Source organism: Artibeus jamaicensis, unplaced genomic scaffold (genome assembly GCF_021234435.1).
Source record: "Artibeus jamaicensis isolate MK-2021 breed Jamaican fruit bat unplaced genomic scaffold, CSHL_Jam_final contig_519, whole genome shotgun sequence".
NCBI lineage: Eukaryota > Metazoa > Chordata > Mammalia > Chiroptera > Phyllostomidae > Artibeus > Artibeus jamaicensis.
In genome coordinates this window covers 7,621,848-7,645,323 of record NW_026521871.1, presented here as the reverse complement: position 1 = coordinate 7,645,323, position 23,476 = coordinate 7,621,848, and the positions used below count along the sequence as shown (strand labels likewise).

Genomic DNA, 23,476 nt, shown 5'->3' with positions numbered 1-23,476 from the left:
CAGGATTTGAATCTCAGTCTTCCTGACAGTAGTCTAAATCTTTACCAGCAGTGGTCAACTGCATTTCATATGCTTAAAAAAAAAAAGGAAAAAGCCAGGCCTCTAAGCCTAGAGTGGCATTTAAAACTTCTCTTGTTGTGGTCTCTTTGTGCCATGGTCTGGCCTTTCTCTCAGTGGGACTATAACACAACACCCAGAAGTTACTCCAGCTGTTGGGCCCATATAATGAGTTCAATAAATATTTGTAGACTGATTGATTTTACATCTCACAAATAATTTTGCATTTTCAAATATTTTGTGTCTGGCTCAGACATGACAGAAAATGTAAGAGGTTACTGGTGGAATTGACTTCTCTAAAAAAATTAAGAAAAGCCTTCTAGTTCTGCTTTTTAAAAATGACCCCCTGAGACTTCTCCAACTCTTCCTTTGTCTTGGCTTCCCAGCTCCCAGCCACACTCATTCGGGATGGGATGTCCTACAGGATTTTGGCAAGACAGTCACACCTGGCTTTTATCTCTGGCTCTGCCACTTGCTGTTTGTGTGCTGTGGGCTGGACACACTCCCCTCTGAGTCTCTGCAAAATATTCATAAAATGAGAGGACACGTTGTATATAGTAGGCACTCAATGTCTGTTTCTGCTCTCCTAATTAAATCAATCTCATCAGCATATTCTATCAGTTTGAACTTTAAACTTAAGATCTTTTTGAAAACTCTTTAAGTAAAGAATGCCATCCCTTTGGATGGATTTAAGAATTCATGTTTACTGGTAGCTTAAAGATGATGTAGCCATAGAATGTTTTCAGTTGCAAGGAAGAGAAAATGCTGGCCCAGCTGGCATGAATAGGAAAATACATTGTCCAGAGGTGCGAGTGTTGATTCACTGGTGGTGGTAAGGACCCAGGTTTTCCAGCTCTTTCTCAGACTCCTCTGGAGGGGTCTGTATCTATTCAAATTACAGGTTAACTGGAGCAGCAGGTAAGGGCATCATGTCTAGACACAACATTTCATTCTGGTGTTCCCTTCTTAGAAGCCAAGAAACCCTTCCCAGAAACCTCCTGTCAGATACATTCCCACATATCAATGGGCGGAACAGGGTTGCATCTCTGACCTAGGGAGGAGTCACATGGGAGAGGAGGGCTCCTTGACTGAATCCAGGTTCCATTAGCCGAGGAAAATGGGGAGGATTGTCTTGATCATCTCCCTTCACCCTGTTAGTGAGGAATGGAATCCCACCCTAGGGTACTGGGGATGACCGAACACAAGACCTATGCCACTAGACAGAGGAGATCAACAGTCGTAGTTTATTAGTCACCTGTATTCACAGTTTGGAGGAGAAATACACCATGAACCACACAGAACAACATGGGAATTATACTTGGGAAGAGTGTTTGTAGCATTAAAAGGGTGAGGTTCCCTGGACATCCTTCAGGAGGAGGTGATTGGCTTTTGGAATAGTTTTGTGGGCTGGCAGGGACAAGTCCGTATTTCAGGGATGAGCGGGAACTGTAGCTGGTCCTGGTGACAGGAAGGGTTGTTTGGCTAGGGGATCTTATTCACAGGAACAGCATGGGTGGGGACTTATGGTCAGACTATTTGAAAACCTCCAATTTTATCCAATGTCAAGACAGCAGATAATACTGAACTTTAATTTTAGGTCTTACACTACAGGGATGGGTGTGGAGTATATTCATACATCAGGTGACCATCCAGTTGACCAGTCATCCCTTCCCGCCACCCATCATCCATCCGCCCATTCTCTACACCTTCTACAGAGGAGTGGTGCAGCCTAAACATTCTGACTATATTTCTGGTGCTTTTCATGATGTCCAGGTCACAGTCGTTTGTGAGTTGTTGGTTAATGTTTGGATCAGCCCTTCTAGTCTCATCACCAGCTTTTTACCCTTCTCAACTCGGCGCTAGTCAGTAGGGTCAACTCGTTTACCCTGAAACGTGCTATTTTCTGTTCTTTTGTTGTTGCTCGACCCAACCTCACTGCTTCTCTGCCTGTGCAAATTTCACCCTCCCTTGAGTATCATCCAAACACACCTTTTCTCCCTCCCCTGGATTCTGGTTCTTCTTGTCAACCCAGAACCTCTGTGGCAACTGCTGCTTATGAGCACATAAAAAACCCACATAATCCTGTGTATTACTGTTTAAATCATCAAATTCCTTTAAAATGGAATTCCTTTCTGTATTTATGATGTAAATACAAGAAGCAGTTTGACTAGAATCTCTCAACGACCATTCATGTAGCATCTAGACATAGAAGGTACTCCATAAAAAAGTGTTGAAATGGTCAATAAAACACCTGAATGGCTTTAAAATTCTGAGTATTATTTTTAGAAGGCTACATATTAATTGAGTTGCAGAAAATTTTAGGGCTCACAGAAATAATTTTTCTTTCTTAATTTATACAATTTATTTGGTGATTTTAGAGAGGAAAGGAGAAAGAGAGAAGGGGAGGGGGAGAGAGAAACATTAAATTGTTGCTCCACTTATTTATTCATTCATTTGTTGTCCCTTGTATGTGCTCTGACTGGGGATCGAACACACACCTTTGGCGTATTGAGATGATGCTCTAACCAACTGAGCTGTCTAGCAGGGCTAATTTCTCTTCATTAATCAGAGCATTATTTCACTGGCTTTAATCATTTTCATTCACCTTTACAAATTTTGGGTTATCTGTGCACTGTGTTATTACTAATAGGTTTTGTAAATTGATTAGTTTTTAAGCGTATTCTAGATCTAAGCAATAAGGTCTGTGACATCAGGGACTTAATGTGCTAGTTATTTTCATGTATCTTAGAATAAATATAAAATTAAAATGTCAAAAATAGACTATAAGCTATCTAAAGTTATTTTACGTGTCACACGGGAAACTCATCATATGCATATCTGCATATTGATAAAAAGGCAGTCATAACATAAAAGACTACTATTGTATTTTTACTCTTGTATGCTTTTATTTATATGAACTTTTTAGTAAAAGCAAAACTCTAGAGAAAGAAAGCGGATCATTAGTTGGCTGAGTCTAGAAATGGAAGTGGAGATTGACCTTGAACGGCACTAGGGAACTTTTTGGAGCAGTGGAAACACCTAAAACTGTGTGGTAGTGATGGTTGCAAAACTGTAGGAATTTAGAGAAATTCACCAAACTGTATGGACAGGATCCATATACTAAAATGGACACACTTTATGGTTTGTAAATTATATCTCAAAGAAGAAGGAGGAGGAAGAGGAGAAGAAAAGGAAAAAGAAACCACCATCCAGGAGGGTGGGACACGAGGGTGGGAGGGGGCTCCTGGAGCCCTGGAGATGTTCTGCTGGTTTGATTTGGTGCTGGCTACAAGGGCATGTTCTATTTGCAAAAATTCATCAAGCTGTTTATTTATGCTTTGTGCACAATTCTATATGAACAGTATATGCCAGTAACAAAATTTATAGAAAGAAAACACAGCCAATGGATACACCATTTCTTCCCAAGTAATAAAAATTTATTACATTCTTGTTTATTATTTTGTATAATTATATGCCCCTACCGACTTAATTTCATGATGTAGGGGTTTAGGTTTTGTGTGTCGATCCAGAAAGGGTTATAAGCAGATATATTTAGCTAATCACACAAGTGCTGTAAGAATGTCAGTGGACACCATTGTTCCTTAGTTATTCATAGCAATTATCAACGTGGACAATATTCACCTTGCAACCAAAATAAGTGGATGTCTTAAGAAGCCTTGGTGGAACAGTTGAGTCATCAGCCTGGAAACGTCCCCTCTCTCTCAGCCTGGCCCTCCTGCTGTCTGCCAGTTTCAATTCTATATTTATCTTTCAAATCAGTGGTATAGCAATTAGTTATTATAATAAGAGCCACCACTTTATTGTGTGCCAACTTCCTGCCAGGCACTGCATTATCAGTTTTTCATGACCTCATTTCATTGTCAGAACAACCCTGCCAAGGAGTTGTTCTATTCCATTTTACAGTTGAGAAAACTGAGTCGGGGGCAGTTGAGTGGGTCCAAGCCCCCACTGCTGGTGAGTGAGAGGGCCAGAGAGTGAGCTGGAGTCTGACCCCATGTATTTTGCTGTGTTTTGGGACCTGGAAATAAGTGACATGTGGAACAGAATTCTGAATCCTGAATCATGGCTCTTCACGAGGTTACTATAGTTACTTCTCTACATGGTGCTCTCCTTTTTTTTTTTTTTGCCAGGATAACAGTGGATCCACTGTTAGCCAGAGGTATTGAACCCCCACCATCATCACAAAACCCAAGGGACATTATAATAGGTTTAAAATAATGTTCCTACCTTTTCATCATACCTTTTATTTCAGAAGCTCCTGGAACATTAACAGATCCCACACTAGGGCAGCTTTACGTTGTTATTTGCACCTGTATAAAACATAGGAGCTCACTAAATTAATACAATGGTATTTCAGAGTTTCACAAAGTGTCCTGGCTGGTGTAACTTAGTTGGTTGGAGTGTTGTCCTAGCCAAAAGGTTGCAGCAGGTTTGATTCCAGTCAAGGTACATACCTAGGTTGTGGCTTCATTCCCCGGTCTGGGAGAGTATGATCCCCTGTAAAGGGGGAACTAGGGGACACACGATTGATGCTGTTCTGATATCGATGTTTCTCTCTCTTCCTTCCTCTGTCTCTGAAAGAACAATGAAAAAGGTGAGGATAAAAAAAGAGCAATGCATTTGGGTGGTGGGGTGGTGCGTGGGTGCTCCCTCACTAGTTAGAGGGAGCGGGTGGGCATCCTGGAGGAAGATGTGTGGAAAGAGCAGCCTTGGACCTGAGAGACTCAGCTTAGGAGGGACGGGACAGGAGAGCAGGAGCCGTGTTGTCTTCACAGGTGAATTTGGCTCTGGCTACACTAGCAAACACATGCAGATGGATAGTTTGGATTAGGAACAGGACGGGACCACCAACACTAAAACGTTATTTCCAAGCATTTAGAGCACTGAGCTGTCAGGGAGAATGAGAACTCAGGACCTGGTGCTGTCTTGCTTCCTGCGTGCCAGTTGGCCGTGCTGTGGCCAGACAGCTTTATTCCCTCTTGACATATAAGGGTTTTCAAGGCCTGTGACTTCTCAGATGTGGCACACGTAGACACTCATGGAACCAAAGACAGAAGCCAGAGCTGCTGATTCCTGGTCTAATGTCAGATCCATTCTCTCTAATTACAGAGTCATAATGGTGAAGGGGATGATGACATCCAAGGACAACCACAGGGCCTCCCTCTCAACACTGGTGAGAACCAGATTCCTCCCACTAGTTCTGTAGCTTCCAGCAGAGTTCTGGAAGCTGATTAAAGAGAAGACCAGAAATAATAGGCAATTAAAAACCTTATAAAAAAGAAAAATGCTCTCGTCAAACCTACCAAAGCGTCTCCATGGCTGGACGTGGGGGAGGCACCGGAGACTGCTGGCTGCAAGGGTCACTGTGCCAGAGGCTGGGGTGAGTGTGCAGAGGGACTGGGGCTGGTCCCCAGGGGAGAAAATGGGGAGACGGGTTAGCAGTGTACTTCCTAGGCAGGGCAGCCAGTGAGTAAAAGGCTAAAGAACGCCTTTTATGAGATTTAAGAGACCTGCTTGGTGAACCAGTGGTGTAAGGACCAAAGGGGACTGGGGGGAGAAAGGGAGAAACACACAGAGAAGAGTCAGAACCCACCACCAACTGAGGCAGAAGGAGCGGGTCTCTCCACTGGCCAGTTCCTTGGCTGTTCAGAATACTCCAGGAGGGGTAGTTGGAAGGAGCTCAGCAAAGTCTTGGGTCCAGATAATGCATGCATTTAGCTGCTTTAGGGTCCTTTACCTTCTGGGGTACCCTGGGCACCATCCCCAACTTGAGATTGTGGGAGGTAATTGGATGGCTACAGGTAGGCTGAGTGTAGGTTCAGCCCCCAGGTGCTTAAACTCTGATAGCTCTCTGAGTCGTGAGGCTGCACCCTCAAAACCTTTGGGGGCACCTCCCTACCCAGGGGATCCTCACGGCCTCTAGTCCGTAGCTGAGGCTTCTGCTCCCAGCCTCCTCCCCACAGGGCCTTTCCTTTGAATGCTCAAGAGGCTGTTTTGGAAAAACCCCTGAAGGGACACAGACTGCTTCCTTTTGCGTTCCTTTTCCACCAATCTTAAGACTCCCTGAAGCTGGGGTGGTGGTGATGGAGGGGGTGTTGTAGCAGGGCACTAAATGACAGAAATGAGGCAGGCAGTGGGGGGGGGGCAGAGGGCTGGGGTGGGAAGGGCAGCTCACCACTGCGGGTAATCATCCAACAGATTCATCTCATTTTCTGGCCTGAGTTTCATTCACTAGTTCCTTTCCCTATCTTGTTTACTTTTTTCTCTCTTGTGCTCTTTCACTTCTCTGCTCAGTAAGCCTATTGACCATTTCCTGTGGCCAGGGTTGTCCCAGGTGAAAAGAGACTCTCTGGATGAAGACTGAGACACAGTGTCTTCTGTCAAGGAAGTCACATTCTAGTTGGTAATAAACAATTTCAAAACACAGTGAGTTCATGCTGAGTAGGAGCAAGCAGGGGGGTGGTTTGGGAGCCTAGGCCTGGGGCTGAGCAGAGCTAAGGGGGTAGGAGGAGAAGCCAGGGAGATGTCTTAGAGGAGGGCTGAACTGGTGCTGGTTCTTTAATAGGGATGCACCCCCGCCAAAAAAAATACAAGGTGCTTGTATTTAATGCAATATTTATAACATGCATTAAAAATATTATTTGTTGTTTATCTGAAGTTCAGTGTTAACTAAGGGTCCTGTATTTTTATTTGCTAAATCTGGTAACCCTAGTTCCTGATGAATATATAAGAATTAGCTCAGTAAATAGTGAGATGGGAGGGAAAGGTATTCCTGCAGAAGGAACAGAATGTGGAAAGACCTGAAGGTGAGGGATCACATGCTTCATTCATATAACTGAACATGGTCCAATGGCTGGAGTATGGAGTGCAAGAGGGAAATGGGGGAGTGGAGAGAATGCACCCAACTGTCATATCATTGTTGAGAGTGTGCTAAGCATCAGGCTCACTGTGAAGTTCCAGGATGCTGTTGTTGGCCAGGCAGACACAGCTTCTGCTCTCAGGGAGCTCACAGTTCAGCTGAGGAGCGACGAGATGAGGACAGAGAAGGACATGCACTGTGGAACTTGTAGCTGGGGACACCAGCCTGGTTGGGAGGTCAGGAAAGGCCTCTCTGAGTAGGCGATAATATGCTGAAGGACAGGGAGACAGACATGCTGAGAGCTTGGGGAAGAGTGCTTCAGGCTAAGGGAAGAGCATAGCAGAGGCCCTGAAGTGAAAAAAATTTGCAGTGGGTCCCAGATACCAAAATGTGGCCAAAGGGGCTGGGGGCCCCCAGAGAGAGAAAGAAAGAGAGAGAAGGAGGCTGGACAAGGGGGCAGAGGCCAGATCACGCTGGAGGGAATTTGGGCTGGATCCTGAAGGCAGTAGGAGCCCCATGGAGGGAGTTTAAAGCAGGCAGGGTGACATATCAGTTTTGCGTTTTACAAGGTGACTCATACTGGAGAGAGGAGGGCAGATGGACTGTGTGGGGGCAGAGAGAACGAGGGAGGCCAGAGAGGGGCTAGTGCAGATGTCCAGGATGGACAAGTGGGTGGCTTGGCCCAGTGCGATGGTGGTGGAGGTGGAGGGAGAAGGAGCGGTGGACCCAGGCTGCACTGAGGAGGAAGACTTGGCAGGGCTGGGGTATCTGGCACTGGGAGTCGAGGGGTGGGAGGAGCAGCCATGACTCAAAGCTTCTGGGATGGACAGATGGGAGGATGGTGGTACCGTTTGCTGAGCTGAGCTGGGGACTTGGAAGGTTTGGAGGTGGTGAGGTGAGAGGGTTTAGCTTTGCACATGTTGAAGGTGAGGAGGCTGGTGGTGGAGCATCGGAGGATGGACTATAAAGGCAGAGAAAATGCTGGGAGCTGGGCAGAGCTGTGATCAAAATCTCCTCTCACACTTGGCTATGTGGCCTGGAGCAATGATTTCACTTCTCTTTGTCTTAGTTTTCTGATCTGTGCCTGGGATATGTGGGTAGTCTGCACTCAGAGTTGTTATGAGGTTGTGGTGGGAAACCTCCAAGATAACCCCAATGATCGTCACCTCCTGGTATTCATGTTCTTGGTGTGGTGACTCTCAAGCTGTAATAGGGCTAGTCTCTGAGACCATGAGACTACGGGTATGTCACTTTCAAGGTTAGAAAAACCTTGTGGCTTATTGTTCTCAGTTAAATCACTCACTTTGGGGAATGTCAGCTGCCATGTTGCCAGGAGAGGCACATATGAAGAGGACCTACTGTGTCCTGCTAGAAACTGCATAAGTGGGCTTAGATACTAACCTTCCAGCCCAGCCAAACCTATAGCCGACTGCAGACTGCATCTACACTGCAAGATCTGCTACCTACCTAATCCACTTGCAAATTCTTGACTCACAGAAACTGTGAGATAAGAAATGTTTGCTGTTTTAAGCCCTTATGTTTTGGGTAATTTATAATGTGGCAGTAGAGGACTAACTCAGAGGGTAAAGGCACATAGTACAGTCCCTGGTACATAGTTGGGGCTGTAGGATGTGCAGCATCTCAAATGTGTAGGTCTCAAATCAAGAAGAGAGGCCTGGGCTGAAGGTATGAGTTTGGGAACCTTTTGATTTAGAGATAATAATGGAATCCATGGAAGAGCCTGAGCCAGCCCACAGAGAGGAGGAGTCAGAGCAGAGACAATGGCCTTGGCCAGAAGCCAGGGCATGAGGAGTGGGTAAGCCCAAGGAGGAGTGTCTCCATGAGTGCGAGGAGGCACTGCAGAGGAAGGAGGAAAACCCGAATAGGGTTCCAAAGAGGCTGTCTGTTAGAGGGTGTGGTCAATCTATCACCCAGGGAGGCCCGATGGGGAGATCTGAGGAGGTTCTTTTGGGTTCAGCAACAAGATTCCTAGTGGCCGTACAAATGCTGCTTAGGTGGAGAGACGGGCCCTGAGGCCAGACTGAATATTGTGGGTTGAGGTGTCTGTATAAATGCTTTTCACTCCCAAGCTCTAAACCAAGATGGTTTACAGGAGAAACCTATAAGGAAATCCAAACTCCAGGTCTTACAGAAGCTGCTCTAGTGAAGAGACAACATTTCTTAATTTATTGTATGAGGCTTATGTAACTTTGACAGTAAAACCACACATGGAGAAAATAAGAAAGGAAAATAGTAAACATATCGCATTCATGAGTATGGACACAAAAACCCTAAGTAAAATATTAGCAAACAGCATGCAGCACTATATTGAAAACATAATACATCATCAAGGTAAGTTTATTCCAGGAATTCATTGATGTTTTAATGTAATTAAAATCCACAATTGTAATTCATTACATTAGGGTGAAAAGTCCCACATTTGATACATTTCAACACCCATTCATAACACAGCACAATAGTGCTTCCTTCGATAAAGTACCTGGATAATAGTACCTCAGTAAAGGGTATCTATCAAAAATCTACAACAAATACCATATTCAATGGTGACAGGTTAGAAACAGTCAAGAACAGAATAGAAATGTTCACTATCATTATTATAATTCAACATTGTGCTGGAGATTTTAGTCAGTACAGTAAAACAAGGAAAAGGAAATGAAGACTCTGAATATTTACACAGAAAATTCAAGAGAGCCTATAAACTTAGAACTAAAGAAGAGTTCAAGTCTGCAAAATACAAGATTATTATATGGAAACCAATTGCATTTCAATAACCACCAACCAATACATTGTAAAATATAAATTTGAAAATATAATTTATAATAGCAATAAAAACTTTGAGACATGTAAGAATAGTTTTGTGGAAACCACTGACATCCTGGCTGGTATGGCTCCCTGGACTGAGTGCCGGCTTGTAAACCAAAGGGTCTTGAGTTCAATTCCAAACTCGGGCACACGCCCCCATTACAGGACAGGTCCGCAGTGGGGAGCGCTCGAGAGGCAACCACACAGTTTCTCTCCCTCTCTTTCTTCTACTCTTCTACTCTCTCTAAAAATCTTTAAAAAAGAAAAGAAACCACTGACAAAGTTAATTCCACTCAGTCGGTTTTTTAAAAGATTTTATTTTATTTTTTAAGATTGTATTTATTTACTTTCAGAGAGCGAGGAAGGGAGGGAGAAAGAGAGGGAGAGATGTCCCCAACTGGGGACTTGGTTCACAATAGAGGCATATGCCCAGACCCAGGGGTCAGGGTTGAACCAGCAATTTTTCAGTTTGAAGGCAGGCACTCAATCCACTGAGCCATACCAGCTTTACTCCACTGTTTTTAGTTGGGGAAATAAAAACTCTGAGAGGGGGAAATGACTCTTTGGAAGACACCAGTAAGCCAGGAGCAGATCTGGATTTTTCAGTGGCACCAAATCCTAGGGGTCTCTGTGTTGGATAACTTTAATATTGTCTTTCTTTTCTTTTTTTTTTTAAAGAGTTTATTTATTTTTAGAGAGAGGGGAAGGGAAGGAGAGAGGGGGAGAGAAACATCAATGTGTGATTGTTTCTCCATGTCCCCTGCTGGGGACCTGGCCTGCAACCCAGGCATGTGCCCTGACTGGGAATCGAACTGTGACCTCCTGTTTTGCAGGTCTGCGCTCAATCCACTGAGCCACACCAGCCAGGGCTGCTATTGTCTTTCTTGTAGAAAAAAATAAACACCTCTGATTTTTTATAGTTTCCTGATTACAAATTCAATATTGATTCTAGAAAATATAGAAAATTCAGAAGAACATTAAGAAGTGGTAAATCACTACATTTCCATCCTACTACCTAGAGAACTATGATTAATGATTTGCTGTATTTTCTTTAAAATGTTTGTTTATGTATATTTATGTTGTTATAAATAAAATTAGGATTATATCATGTATACCATTTTGTGCTCTGCTTATTTTCTCACACATTTTTTAGTAAACTCGCCTAGTATGTTAAATATGATATTGTAGCACTCTATTATACTGATGAAGCGTACGGAACTTATTTAAGCTATGAATGCAAGTTTTCAGGGAAAAACCAAGTATCAGATATGACTGATCATATGATAAAAGTTAAAGGCCAGCCAGCTCATGTACATGTAGACATGAAACACAAGTAAGTTTCTAAGGCCAGTGGTTATCCTGGTGGAGAAGGGAAAATGGCAAAATATATATCCGGTACCACCAGGAAGGGGAGAGACATCTGGTTAGCAGGAGCAAATGGGATTTTGAAGGAGTCTCTTCTTGGAGACCAATTAGTTCTGAGGCTTTTATGTAATTCCCCACCTTCTGCAGTTCTGGCTCACTTCCTGGTGAAAGGAGGACAATACGGGTGCCCAGACTCAAGTAGGGCCAGCGCCTTTTGGCCTCAGAGCCTTTGTACCGGTCGTTTTTTTTGGTTTTTGTTTTTTTTCTGCTGAAGTCAGCTCTGTCCTTCTCCCCATCTGGCTGCCCATGTTGGCCCTTCAGGCCTGGCTACCCTTCCCTATCTTGTCCACCAAGCCTGATATGTGACCTTATTACAGTCGACTCCCCCACCAACGGCCACTCCAGGGGTGCTCTGCTACAAGCCCAGTGTCCAGATCTTGGCTTTGCATCTAAAGCAGAGGTCCTGTCCTGTTATTCCCTATCTAATTCCTTTAATCAGACATCTCCCAACATATCATAAACTTGTCATGATTTTGATTCCTGGGTCTTGTCTGTTTTCTCTCCTATTTAGGACCCCTTGCATCTTGATGGCCGTTGTACCCCTTAGGCTTAGCATGTGGTCCGGACACCACACAGGTTCGTGAGAAAACAAGAATAGGTCTGAGGACGGGCACAGGGAAAACTGCGGGAGGACTGGGCTGATCCCAAATTGCAGGCGGAGGCAGGACTCACGCGGGTTCTAGGTGGGGCCTAGAGTTTGGGGGCGGGGTCTCGGGGGCGGGACTGGGGCTCGGGGCTGCGACGGAGCTGGACTGACGTTCCGCCTGGCTGAGCCCTGCGGAGTTCCTCGGCCCGCGGCCCTCCGGCCTCTGGCACGCGCCGTCATTAGGGGGCGCGCGCGCTCGTGGCGCCGCGGCTCTGCTGGGAGGCGCCACCCGCTCCCGGCGGCTGGAGCCGCAACTCCGGGAGCGGGATCAGTCGTCCCCTCCGCCGCTGCCGCTGCTGCCGCCGCCGCCGCCGCCCCTGGGCGCGGGCTCGCTAGTCCTTGTGCTCACTCTCTCCGGCAGCCGGTGTCTCCCGGCCCGGCCGCCACCGCCTTGCAGTGAGTGGGGGCGGGCCGGGGGATTAGGGGCCCCGGGGCTCGGGAGGGCCCGGCCGGAGGAGAAGCCCGCGAGGAGCGGCAGGGGAAGCACGGTTGAGGTGAATCGGGCGGTGGCGGGGCCGCGCTGAGGGGACCGAGGGGAGCCTGGGCGGCGCGCCCCGGGGCTGGCACGGGCCCACGGCGGCTTCCCGCAGCGGAGCGGCCGGGCTTGGGCCGGGATTCCGGGGCCGGCCGGGAGGGGACCTGTGTTGTCGGCGGACCCCGGTTCGGGCTTCAGTGCGCGCCCTCTGCCCGGGCCCGGAGCATCTCCTGCCCCATTGCTGGGGCCGGGTCGAGGTGGGGGGACTTCGTCTGCGGGGCAGGAGCGAGGCACCGCCCGGCCGGGGACACCTGGAGGTGTGCTCGAAAATGATTGTTTTGGGGGGTGGTTTGCACCCGTTTGCGGTAATTTGAAGCTTACGGTAGAGCTTCTGAGCCCTGCCTCGGGATTTTTCTGTCCCAGAGAGACGCTCTGACAGCAGCTGAGTTTTTCATGCTCAGATTTGTGTGTGTCATGGCATTTTTAGTGCTCGATGTCAGAAGTGATAAATGGCCGCGGTTCGGGGGAGCCTCTGAAGCACCTGCCGGGCCGACGGTGGCGGAGGCTGTGTCCGAGGGTAGGACGGGAGAAATGAAACAGATCCTGTTGGGATATTCTGCTGAAGTTACCAAGTTTCTGTCTAACTATACCAGTTCCAGAACAAATTGGTAAATCCAATTTTAGGACTTAGTGGTAGATGAGGTTTGGGTGCAGAGAGACCCTGAGTGACACCTGGTTTGGCTAAGAATGTTTGGGGTAGGCTAAATGTCTTACCATTTCCCATTGGCATGTGCATCTTTTTTGCTGTCACAAATGCCCGAGTACGTGAATGATTCCAGGAGAGGAAGGAGCTAGGGGAAGCACAGGCCTGATGTTTTCAAATGAACACGTGTGTATCTAGGAAAAGGAAAATCATTTTACCTACAGGGTTGGCAGGGTGAGAAAACTAGCTCTTTGGTTGAGAACCATCCATCCACGCTAATACTTCATTTTGTGTAATGCCATGAATATTAAAGACTGAGTGGTCAGGGCGGTTATAGATGCTATTCCTAAGGTTTGTGTGATTTGAATTTTCGTGAATAGTATTGAAACCAAAGCATTACTACATAAAGGAGTCTTAGAGCCAATCTTTCTATGAATCCCTCAAGGGGTTTTAGATTTTTATATGTGGATTCTATTTAAGATGGAATACACATGTGTATTTGGATTCATCTTTACCGTGGAGATAATCCTGAGTCATGCTTTCGAGAAGTTCCTTCTGTGGTCAAGAGTTCTGATGTCTGGCGGTCTCTGTAAAAGCTGGATGCTTGCTTCCCTGTACCTGTAGTTCTCTCTTCTAGAGCTCTGGGGCACGGGAGAATGAAGAGGTCTTTTCTTTGATATTTGTCCTGTCTTCATGCCAGTGCTCTAAATTACTTGTGTTCACACTCTCAAGTTTCTCAATTTACCACAGAAATTTTGTTTATACTGCCACTCGTATTTTCACATTTGTTTAATACTGGCCAGTTTACAAATTGTTTTCTATTCATGATCTTGCTTATTTTCTCCTTTTCTGCAGAGAAGCAGCTGGGCATAATCAGGGTTTAATCAGGGTTTCGTAAGTAGAATTAGAGCAGAAAGATACGGATCTTAACCCATTCTCTTTCCTCTGTGCTGGCCTGCATGTGACTGCAGGGCCTTAGTTCTGACCTGTTACCCTGTAGGTCTCTTGTTGTCTTGGTATTGTGCCTGAGTGGTATTACTGCTTTTGGGAAGGTGGCATTATCTTGTTTTGTCCTGTAGAAACTGAGTGGGTGTAAGAGGAATTTAATGATTTTGTGACTATTTGTGATAGCTCTTTAGTATTAAAGTCAATTTTTAACTTAGCCTTTCTTCTAGACCTTGTGGAGAGAAGAGAGAAAAGAATGTTTTAGGAAAAAAACAAACCATTTCTTTAGAGGTATAGTTAAGGATAACCTAACATCACAGTCACATTCTCCTGTGTGCCTGGCTACTTGTGACAGCCTGTATGTGAGTGTTAGCCCAAAACACTCCTTTAGATGTCGCTGAACTAGTTACTATAAAAAGTATTTCACTTTCAAAATCCCACATTTCAAGAACAGAGAAATTCAATACAAAGGTAATTCAAAGGTATGTATAGATGAAGTTTACTGACTCTCCTTTTCGGAATGCAAGGCACAAAGAATAGAGTAGAAAGGCCTTTTATTTCCTTCTTTCCTTTCTTTCTCTGCTTTTTATAATGCGGAACACTTCAGGAACCTGTGTGTCATCCTGGAGCAGGGGCCGTGTAATCTTCTCTATATTGCTCCAATTTGAAATGAGCCCTAGAAAGGCTTTTTAAACTGATAAGAACAGATACTACACATGATCTTAGCCAAAAGCCCGAGAAGTGAAAGAAAGGCATTTTAAAAGAGCTGCCTGGAAAATTTGAAAAGGCAGTAGCTATAGGTTTTTATTATTTATTCAAGTTTGGAGGTGTGCGTATTGCAATGTATAAGTTGTTATGCAGGAGTAGAACTTTTGCCCCAGAGAATTCTTAGTCTGTACTTGAAATAATAAACCCAGGATATTTGTGTTCAATTAGTTCATCATAACTGTGAAGCCTGTAATTGCCATTCTGCAATAGTGAGGAAAATGGCTTTCAGCGTTTTTTCTTTAAGATATTAACTTGTTTAATTGTGTATTTTCCAGATTTGCTACTTTGGAAAATTCTTAGGAAGTTTTCTTAAGGCTTTTATAAATTCTTTAGCATTTTTTCTTAATTTAATTATCTGCTAACAGAATTTATACCTTAACCTTTGAAGCGTAAGTGGGGGTGAAAAAAGTGTTTCTCAGTACTGTTATATTTTTGGATTCCTCACCCAGTTGTTGCCACAAGAATTTTATTTGGGCTAAAGGTCATATTTTTTCCAGGTGAACTGATTTTACAAGGTCTGGAGCCTTTTTTTGAACTGTATAATTATGCTTGAGTTTTCATTGTTACCCTCATAATCTCCACTCCTGGCAAATTTTCTGAAATACTAGGTTTTTCTTAGTCTTCATCAGTATAAGAAGCCCATTTTTGATGCCCATTTCAAGATCTCCTTCTGCTGCTTGTTTTGTGGTCATTTAACTTCTCATTAAGCCCTCCACTGGAGACTGTGCCAGAAGGGAGAAAAGATGAAAAGCAAATAAATCATTTTCTAATTGTTAGCAGGAAATCCAGAAAACGATTTAGAAGATATTGAAGCTATTCTGGAAATTCTTTTGGATTATGTTCTATTTCATTCATCTGCACTGTTTCTGAGATGATCCTAATAGTTATCAATTCAGAGGCTGATTACTCAGCTGTTGGAAGACCAGAATGTTCCTGCTTTTTTTGGTTTGTTTCTTGCTGTATCTAAGCATTTCCATAGAGGATATTTAATAGAAGTAAGGAGTAGAGATAAAATTTAAACTAATCAGTATTATTTTTTCCCTTAAAACTTTTTAGTGAACAGTTTGATTTTTGGGGGGTAGTTTAGTCATTGGTATTGAAAGTGAATAATAGTAATTTCATTTTATTTTGATGTATCTTGTACACAAGTGCAAGGAGGTTTGGGTTGCTTTTTTAAGAAACATGGGTTTATATAGATTACCATAATTGCTCTCTTGAATTATTAAGCCTGAGGTTTCATTACATCTTTGTACGGGAACAGAACCTTGGCTTTTTCTGTGGAACAGATTCAGGAGCATCATCTAATTTTCTTTTTATGATTGCTCAAGAAGTTATGTTGTTTTGATTTAGCAGTGAAAAAGAAACAAAAAAGAATTACTGGTGGACAGACATTGCATGACAGCTATAACATGAATGATGTCTGGTTTTCTCCCTTGTCTTTCTTTGGTCCCCGTTTTTCATTCAACCACTTGAATATTCATGTATTGGAGTTCCTCCCTTAGAAACAGGACAGCAGCCTTTAGTCCCACTAGTGAGTAGCTTCTTGCTATTTTTGCCTCTGGAATTTTTACAAACTCATGACCGACCGCTCACTTAGACTGAATTACTGTTAAATTTGTAAATAAAACCCTACAAGATGGATAGGGTTAATAGCTGTTTTAGGGCGTCTGAAGTTAATCCTTTCAGTTTCTTGTTTCTTGGGTTCTGTTTCTTTCAGTTTCCACAGAAGAAAGGGATTTATGGAAAGATCTAAACTAGGAGTCAGCAAATCCAAGTTCTTAATCCTTTACTTTCCATCTGTGGGGCCTAGAGCAAGTCACTTATCCATTACTTCTCTAAAATGAAGCTAGTAATTCATGCTCTGCTTGCTGTATCAGGGATGTTATGTGTGTGTGAGAGAGGAAGGCCCCCTCCTCTTTTACCTAAAATGTTTCTTCATTCTAGAATCTCTCTCAGGTTGTCCAGATGTCCCTGCTGAGGTCTACTGAGGAAGATCTTCCCAGAAGTCCTCCATTTTTTCCACATGGAACTGTTTTTGCTCTTTCTTCCAGAAAGCCTCTGCTAGTCTATCTGTATAGAAGTGCTATATAAACAGCACTTTTGAATTGCGTTCTGTACTTCAGGTGTTGCATATTGCTTTTCTTCATAGATTGAAAGCTCCATGAGGGCAGGGATTTGTACCTTTCCTGTTTCTGTGTATCCACATAGCACATAATGCTTATTGACCTACAGTAAATATTGGTTGACTGAATTCTTTTTGAGGTTGTCAGGAATGAATACTTTGGGAGGTAAGAAGATGCCAAAGATGAGCATCTTACCAAAACTTTTGGATGACCGGCCTTTTAAAGTGTTACCTGTTTTATCAGTTATTGAATAAAAATTGTTAAAGCTGTTTTTGGTTCTCTTTACTTCAGATACTGTTTGTGAGGAATGAAAGCTTGTCACAAGAGCCCTGAATTTGACATTGGTTCTACTTTTCCCCCTCTAGCATGTGGAGGCCTATCTATATCTATACCCAGCTGCTGAGTGTGGAGAATAAAAACTGACTGCGTGTCGTCTGGTCCACATTCTAGCTTGTTTGCTTTGAAGAATTTTCTAGGTGAAGAAATAGATGCTTCAGGGTCTGATTTCAGCCCATGCTGTGCTATGCAAATGTTCTCTACATGCCTGAGTGACCTTTTGAGAAAGAGCCTTTGTGATCTTCTGTAGCCAGGGCCTGTTCTGGGAATAGTGTGCCAGATTCCTCTGAAATGGGAAAAGTGAATCTGTTTAAAGATCACGTAAAAAAGCCAATGCTTTTCCTGGGTAAATACTGGTAAGTTCATGTTTCTTACTGTCTCGTCAGCTTTTGAAATTTGCTTTCCTGGTTAATTTGGGGAATGATGTGTGTGAGAGGGCACTGACTAAAGCTATTCAGTAGCTGGGACTCTGTTGAAGTAATTTGGAATTGCAGATCAGTTCAGACTGGCATCATTAGTATCTGGGTGTTTATCAGCGTCTTCAGCCTGGCTCTCCCTGAGTGCCAGCTGAGTGACTTTCAAACAGATTTATAAGGTTCTTTTTTGTCCCAAATGTGCTCTAATGGTTTGACATTTAAATTATTTTCTATTCGTTTTGATTATTATATAACATGACATGTATTAGTATTAAAAGTATAATTAGTTTTTCTGTTATGGAATAAATATCATTCTGGTGTACTTCTCTTGCAAAGCAGTACTGGTGTCTTGGAGGTTTATAGTTTTTAATGCTTTTATCCAGGTGTTAAGTTTGTATAGCTGAAATGCTGATGAAGAAGAGTGGTTTTTTTCTTCCTTTCTTGTACACAGCCTTTTTTTTTTTTAAACATTTTATTTATTTATCTTTAGAGGGGAAGAGAAGGAGAGAGGGAGAGAAACATCAATGTATGGTTGCCTTTCGTGCGTCCCCTGCTGGGAAATGGCCTGCAGGGAACCGGCCTGCAACCCAGGCATGTGCCCTGACTGGGAATTGAACCGCAATAGTGTGGTTCGCAGGCCCGCGCTCAATCCACTGAGCTACACCAGCCAGGGCTGTACACAGCCTTTTTGATAAGGATCATGATAAGTATAAGGATAAAGTTGTAGAGTTAATCATAATGTTCTACTATAGAAATTCTAAATATTGAATTTTTGGAGAATATAGGTAGGATTTGAATGAGTAGTTTACTGCTGGGCTCTTCCTCCTTTAAGCATAGGATAATTCTTTCTCTGTAGAGTTTGGTGGAAACCCCAAAAATATATTATTTTTTTGCCAATCTGCAAAAAAAAAAGGTATAATTTTGATTCATTCATATTGGATGGCTGTTGTTGTAGTGGCTGTTGTCTTTTTTTGACAGTCTGAGGGAAAAGAGGCCAGTGCCTCTGACTGAATAGTCAGGTACCACATGTTTTAAAAACTCGTGCTGCACATCATTTGAAAATCACTGCCTTAGAGAAATGCTTTCTTCTTCAGATCTTTGCCCTGTAGCAGTTTTTTTTAAATAAGGGTTTTATTTATTTATTTTTAGAGAGAGGGGAAGGGAAGGAGAGAAAGAGGGAGAGAAACACTGGTGTAAGAGATGTAAATGGGCTGCCTCTTGCGCTCTCCCAACTGGGGACCTGGCCTGCAAACCAGGCATGCGCCGTGACTGGGAATCGAACTGGTGACTTTGTGATTAGCAGGCCAGCTATCAGTCCACTGAGCCACACCAGCCAAGACTGCCCTGTGGCAGTTTTTAATTGAGCAAAAATGAATAGTTTTCTGGTGTTTCGCCTGACCTGTGGGGTGTAAAAACCTTCTCTGTTTTCTTTTTTTTTTTTTTTTTAAAGATTTTATTTATTTATCTTTAGAGGGGAAAGGAAGGAGAGAGGGAGAGAAAATAGAGTTCTTTCCTTCTCTGTTTTCATAGTTACACGCGCTGTCATGTCTTTTCTTCTCCCCAAGTTTCCCTGGAACCTGGGCTCCCCAGACGCTGTGCTGGAGCAGATGGATAATGGAGACTGGGGCTATATGGTAAGAGGCCTCTGCAGATGCATTTTGAAGGCTGTCAAATTATTTTTTTTATGTCTTTATCCCTTCTGATTTATTCTTAGGTACAATACTGTACATCTTGTGAAAGTGAAAATTATTGGTGCAACCCCCCCGTTAATTCGTTTAGGATGTATTTGGGGGGTGTTTTGTTTGGTTTGGTGTTTTTATGTAAGCAAACTCAGTTTGGACTCTCAAAGTAACTTTATAATTAATCACTTATTTGAGAGAGATCATGATGATTTTTTGGTCTTTAAAATTGCTCTTAACACTTTTCCTTCATAGAGCAGTCTATGAAAAGGGTCTAGTAGGTACAGAGGACATTTCCTTGTGGTTTGGGAGGTTAACCACTGGGAAGGTGCCACTTCTCCCACTTGTACTGTCTTTACATATGTATGGTATGTATCTTCCTATTATTCTTTGCCTTTGGTAAGAAATATTTTACTTGCCTAGTATGTTGTCCATCTGTCTGTATTAATATGTTTTCTTAAATATGATTTCTAAAACTGAAGGTATATAGTATTTAGAGAAGCTTGCTTTTCAAAACTAAAAGCCAGATTGCAACATTAATGTTACAAAAGTGAATACACTGTCAGATTTTGAAATTGAAAGTTGCTGGTATATGCAATTTTGTTAATCAAACTGTGTATTTTAACTTGGTATTTGCCACTGTTATTGCCATGAAAAAATTATGAAGATTAGGTCTGTACAGATTTTTATCTTTAAAATAAATTTCATGATTTTCCCCCATTTTTGATGAAGGAGAAACAAAAGAAATATCAAAAGTAGATTCTTTCTTTATCAAATCATTTTTTTTGCCTATTTTATGTCAAATTGAGTTAAGAAAAATGAAAGTCTCTTTTAAATGGAAACATTTAAATTAGTTTATTTTAGTTTGGCCTTTGTCTTTCCGTAATACACTGTATATTGCCATGTATAATGTGCACTATTTTGTCCCAATTTTGGGGTGTGCATCATGCATGTGTAGTACCTGAAATGCCTGTGTCTGTTGTGTTTTGTAGTTATTTGTTACTTAAAAGTTCTTGTACCGTAATATGTTAAAAAATAAATGCCGAAATTCTTTTATAATACCAAAAACAAGTATCTAAATATAAATAAATAATTGAATTTAAAAAATAAAATGAAAGGTTTTTTTCCCTGAAAGTTTGGGCCAAAAACACGGGGGCACATTGTACGTGGCAGAATATGGTACTCTGCTTCTTTTTAGATACTGGGCTTGAAATTAAATGGCTTTGGAAGTCATACTCTTATTTCTTAGCATGTCTTTAAAGAATTAGATTCATCCCTTTTTTCCCTATTGAAAGCATATGTTTGATCCCTGCATCTAGGTGGATTTAATCACTGAAAGTAAAGCTGTTTTGCATAATAGGATTGCTAAATAACTTATTGCCTGAAGGGATCTTTTGCTTTGCTTGTTATCATTTTTCTTAATTTGTCAAAGTTAGAATTTTAAAACTTTCAGGTGACTAATCATTTTTTTAAAAAATTTCAGATGACTGACCCAGTCACGTTAAATGTAGGTGGACACTTGTACACAACGTCCCTCACCACATTGACGCGATACCCAGATTCCATGCTTGGAGCTATGTTTGGGGGGGACTTCCCCACAGCTCGAGACCCTCAAGGCAATTACTTCATTGATCGAGATGGACCTCTTTTCAGATATGTCCTCAACTTCTTAAGAACTTCAGAGTTGACCTTACCCCTGGATTTTAAGGAATTTGATCTGCTTCGTAAGGAAGCAGATTTTTATCAAATCGAGCCCTTGATTCAGTGTCTCAATGACCCTAAGCCTTTGTATCCTATGGATACTTTTGAAGAAGTCGTGGAGCTATCTAGTACTCGGAAGCTTTCTAAGTACTCCAATCCAGTAGCTGTCATCATAACCCAATTAACCATCACCACCAAGGTCCATTCGTTACTAGAAGGTATCTCAAACTATTTTACCAAGTGGAATAAGCACATGATGGACACCAGAGACTGTCAGGTTTCCTTCACTTTTGGACCCTGTGATTACCACCAGGAAGTTTCTCTGCGTGTCCACCTGATGGAATATATCACAAAACAAGGCTTCACGATCCGCAACACCCGGGTGCATCACATGAGCGAGCGGGCCAATGAGAACACAGTGGAGCACAACTGGACTTTCTGTAGGTTGGCCCGGAAGACAGATGATTGATCTCTAACCCTGGGGAAAGTTTCTGGAAACTGACTCTCCAGTAGATGGAAAAGACTGATTAATTTTTTTTTAATCACAGTGTGGGATTTAAGGAAAAAATTTTTTGTATTTATTTGCAGGCATTGAAGACCAGAAGAAAGTTTTGTGCTTTAGCAGAATTCTCTATGTTTTGTTCACTTTGCCCTGAGTATGCATGTGCCTGTTCAGAGCCTCCAGATACCTTTTTTATAAAAAGAAGTCTGAAATTATTATGGTATATAATCTACCCTTAACAGAGCTTTTTTTCCCTTATTATTACAGTGCTAAAATGATTTTTGATTAAATAGTCCCTAGCTCAACTCGAAGACTAAAACATGCAGGAATGAAAGAATAAACAGAGTACTCATGATGCTTTTGACAAAAATCAAAACATCATGCAGGATGACCTAGTTTCCAGACCAATAAGCTGTATCGTAATATTAAAGGAAAACTGTTCTAATCATTTAAAAGTACTTGTTAAGTACTGCTTTTTACAGTTATGACAACTGTTTCTTTCTATGCATATGAATCAAGCAACCAAATATCTGTAGCCATGGAAATGTCTGACTAGAAATATTTATATTGGATTCTGAATACAAAATGTCCCTGTGGTAGACATCTTAACTTCTTGTGCCTGGTGCAGTATTAATTCCCAAGTATACTGTCTACCAGGAAAAAAAAAAGAACTAATAAAAAGTGAAATAGAAAAATTGAGTTTGTATTTGTGACTGTTGTTACTTTGGGGGGAAAATCATTCCTTGTCTAAAGTATACATTGTTTTAAGTAGCAATATACACTACCCAGGCACACTGGTATCTGATTCAAGAGGTCTCGATGGAACCTTAGGATATGGTTTATAGAACTTTGCTGTGTTTTTAAAGCAGGAATAGATGAGATTACTAATTTTGTCTAAAAGAGTACATTTTGAACAGTGAACATACTTTTTGACAAATTTTGTCAAATTTATGTTGAGGATTAAAGGTTTTTCTTCAACAATCTGCCATTTGTCATAGTTCTGAACATGACCCTTATCCTAACATTGTGTTGAGTATGGGGACAAACTGACTTTTCAGCTACTTTATTCTTTTATATTATGGTGACCCAGAAGTACATTTTATTATTAAAGTTATTTCTTTAATAATAAAGAAAGGAGGAGAAGAAATAAACTGCAGTGAATGAAGGATCTGGAATAGTTGGAGGTAGATGTTCGTTTATTTGTTTCACTGTAGTCTTTCTTTGTGTGGTTCATTTGATTCTGTTTCTTGGAAGTTACTCACAGGGAGGGTTATGTTTAACTGTAGTGAGACTTGCTAGTTTGCTAGAACACCTTCTAAAAGGAAGTCTGGCAGTATCTTCCTCCTACTGTGGGAGGAAAGTTCTAAGGCTCTTTGCCCTAAGGCAGATCACTCTTTTTTCCTCTGAGATTCTGCCTCTGAAAGGAGGATGAAAATACCTTCATTCATTTTTGCCAGTCTCTAGAAAATTTATTTAAGATTTGACAAATGACTACCATTCAGAAACCTATGATTTACCCCTCTTTCAAACTAAAATTCCTTAACGTTATTGGCAGGTTACTGTAGTTTCAGTAAATGTACCACTATGAGGTTGTATTTTGAGAAAATTGCCTCCTACTTTAAACTGATTAATGGTTACCTTAAAAAAAAAAACAAACCCAAGCCTCTTATGTGTTATTAAGGTAGCTGAGGTGAACGTGAGATAAAATTATTTGATTTGAAAACCAGTATGGAAATGAGAATAATATTTGCCCTTCCAAGGTTTTAAAAGTTAAAACTTATGTGGTCTCTTCCTTGTCCAGTTTACTGGAGATAAGTTTGCTTTTGGTAAAATTTCCCAGATTTATTAATTATAATTAACAACTGAATATTTATACAAGTTGGTTAGGAAAAGTAGCCAACTAAGATATTTTGCAATTTAATTTGTCTGGTGGCATTTAATTTTCAGTGTTTTATTTGCTGAGGCAACTGAAAATGACATGAAAAATGTAGTTTGAG

At 42.1% G+C, this 23,476-nt stretch overlaps 1 protein-coding gene and 1 pseudogene across 8 annotated transcripts; one reads left to right on the top strand and one right to left on the bottom strand.

Moving 5' to 3' along the window:
• Nucleotides 1-11,991: 11,991 nt before the first annotated feature.
• KCTD6 (potassium channel tetramerization domain containing 6) lies at nucleotides 11,992-22,178 on the top strand. Of its 8 annotated transcripts, none has more exons than XM_037137373.2 (4): nucleotides 11,992-12,227; nucleotides 17,211-17,537; nucleotides 19,128-19,231; nucleotides 20,760-22,178. In XM_037137373.2, exons 3-4 carry the CDS (start codon nucleotides 19,142-19,144, stop codon nucleotides 21,444-21,446), a joined length of 777 nt encoding a protein of 258 aa, XP_036993268.1. In that variant the 5' UTR covers nucleotides 11,992-12,227; nucleotides 17,211-17,537; nucleotides 19,128-19,141; the 3' UTR covers nucleotides 21,447-22,178. The 8 variants fall into 8 exon arrangements, with proteins under 8 accessions (XP_036993268.1, XP_053525465.1, XP_036993271.1 ...); XM_053669490.1 differs by having other exon boundaries at nucleotides 11,992-12,325; nucleotides 17,432-17,537; XM_037137376.2 differs by having other exon boundaries at nucleotides 11,992-12,325; nucleotides 19,163-19,231.
• On the bottom strand, nucleotides 14,542-14,641 carry LOC119043415 (uncharacterized; annotated as a pseudogene).
• Nucleotides 22,179-23,476: the final 1,298 nt, after the last annotated feature.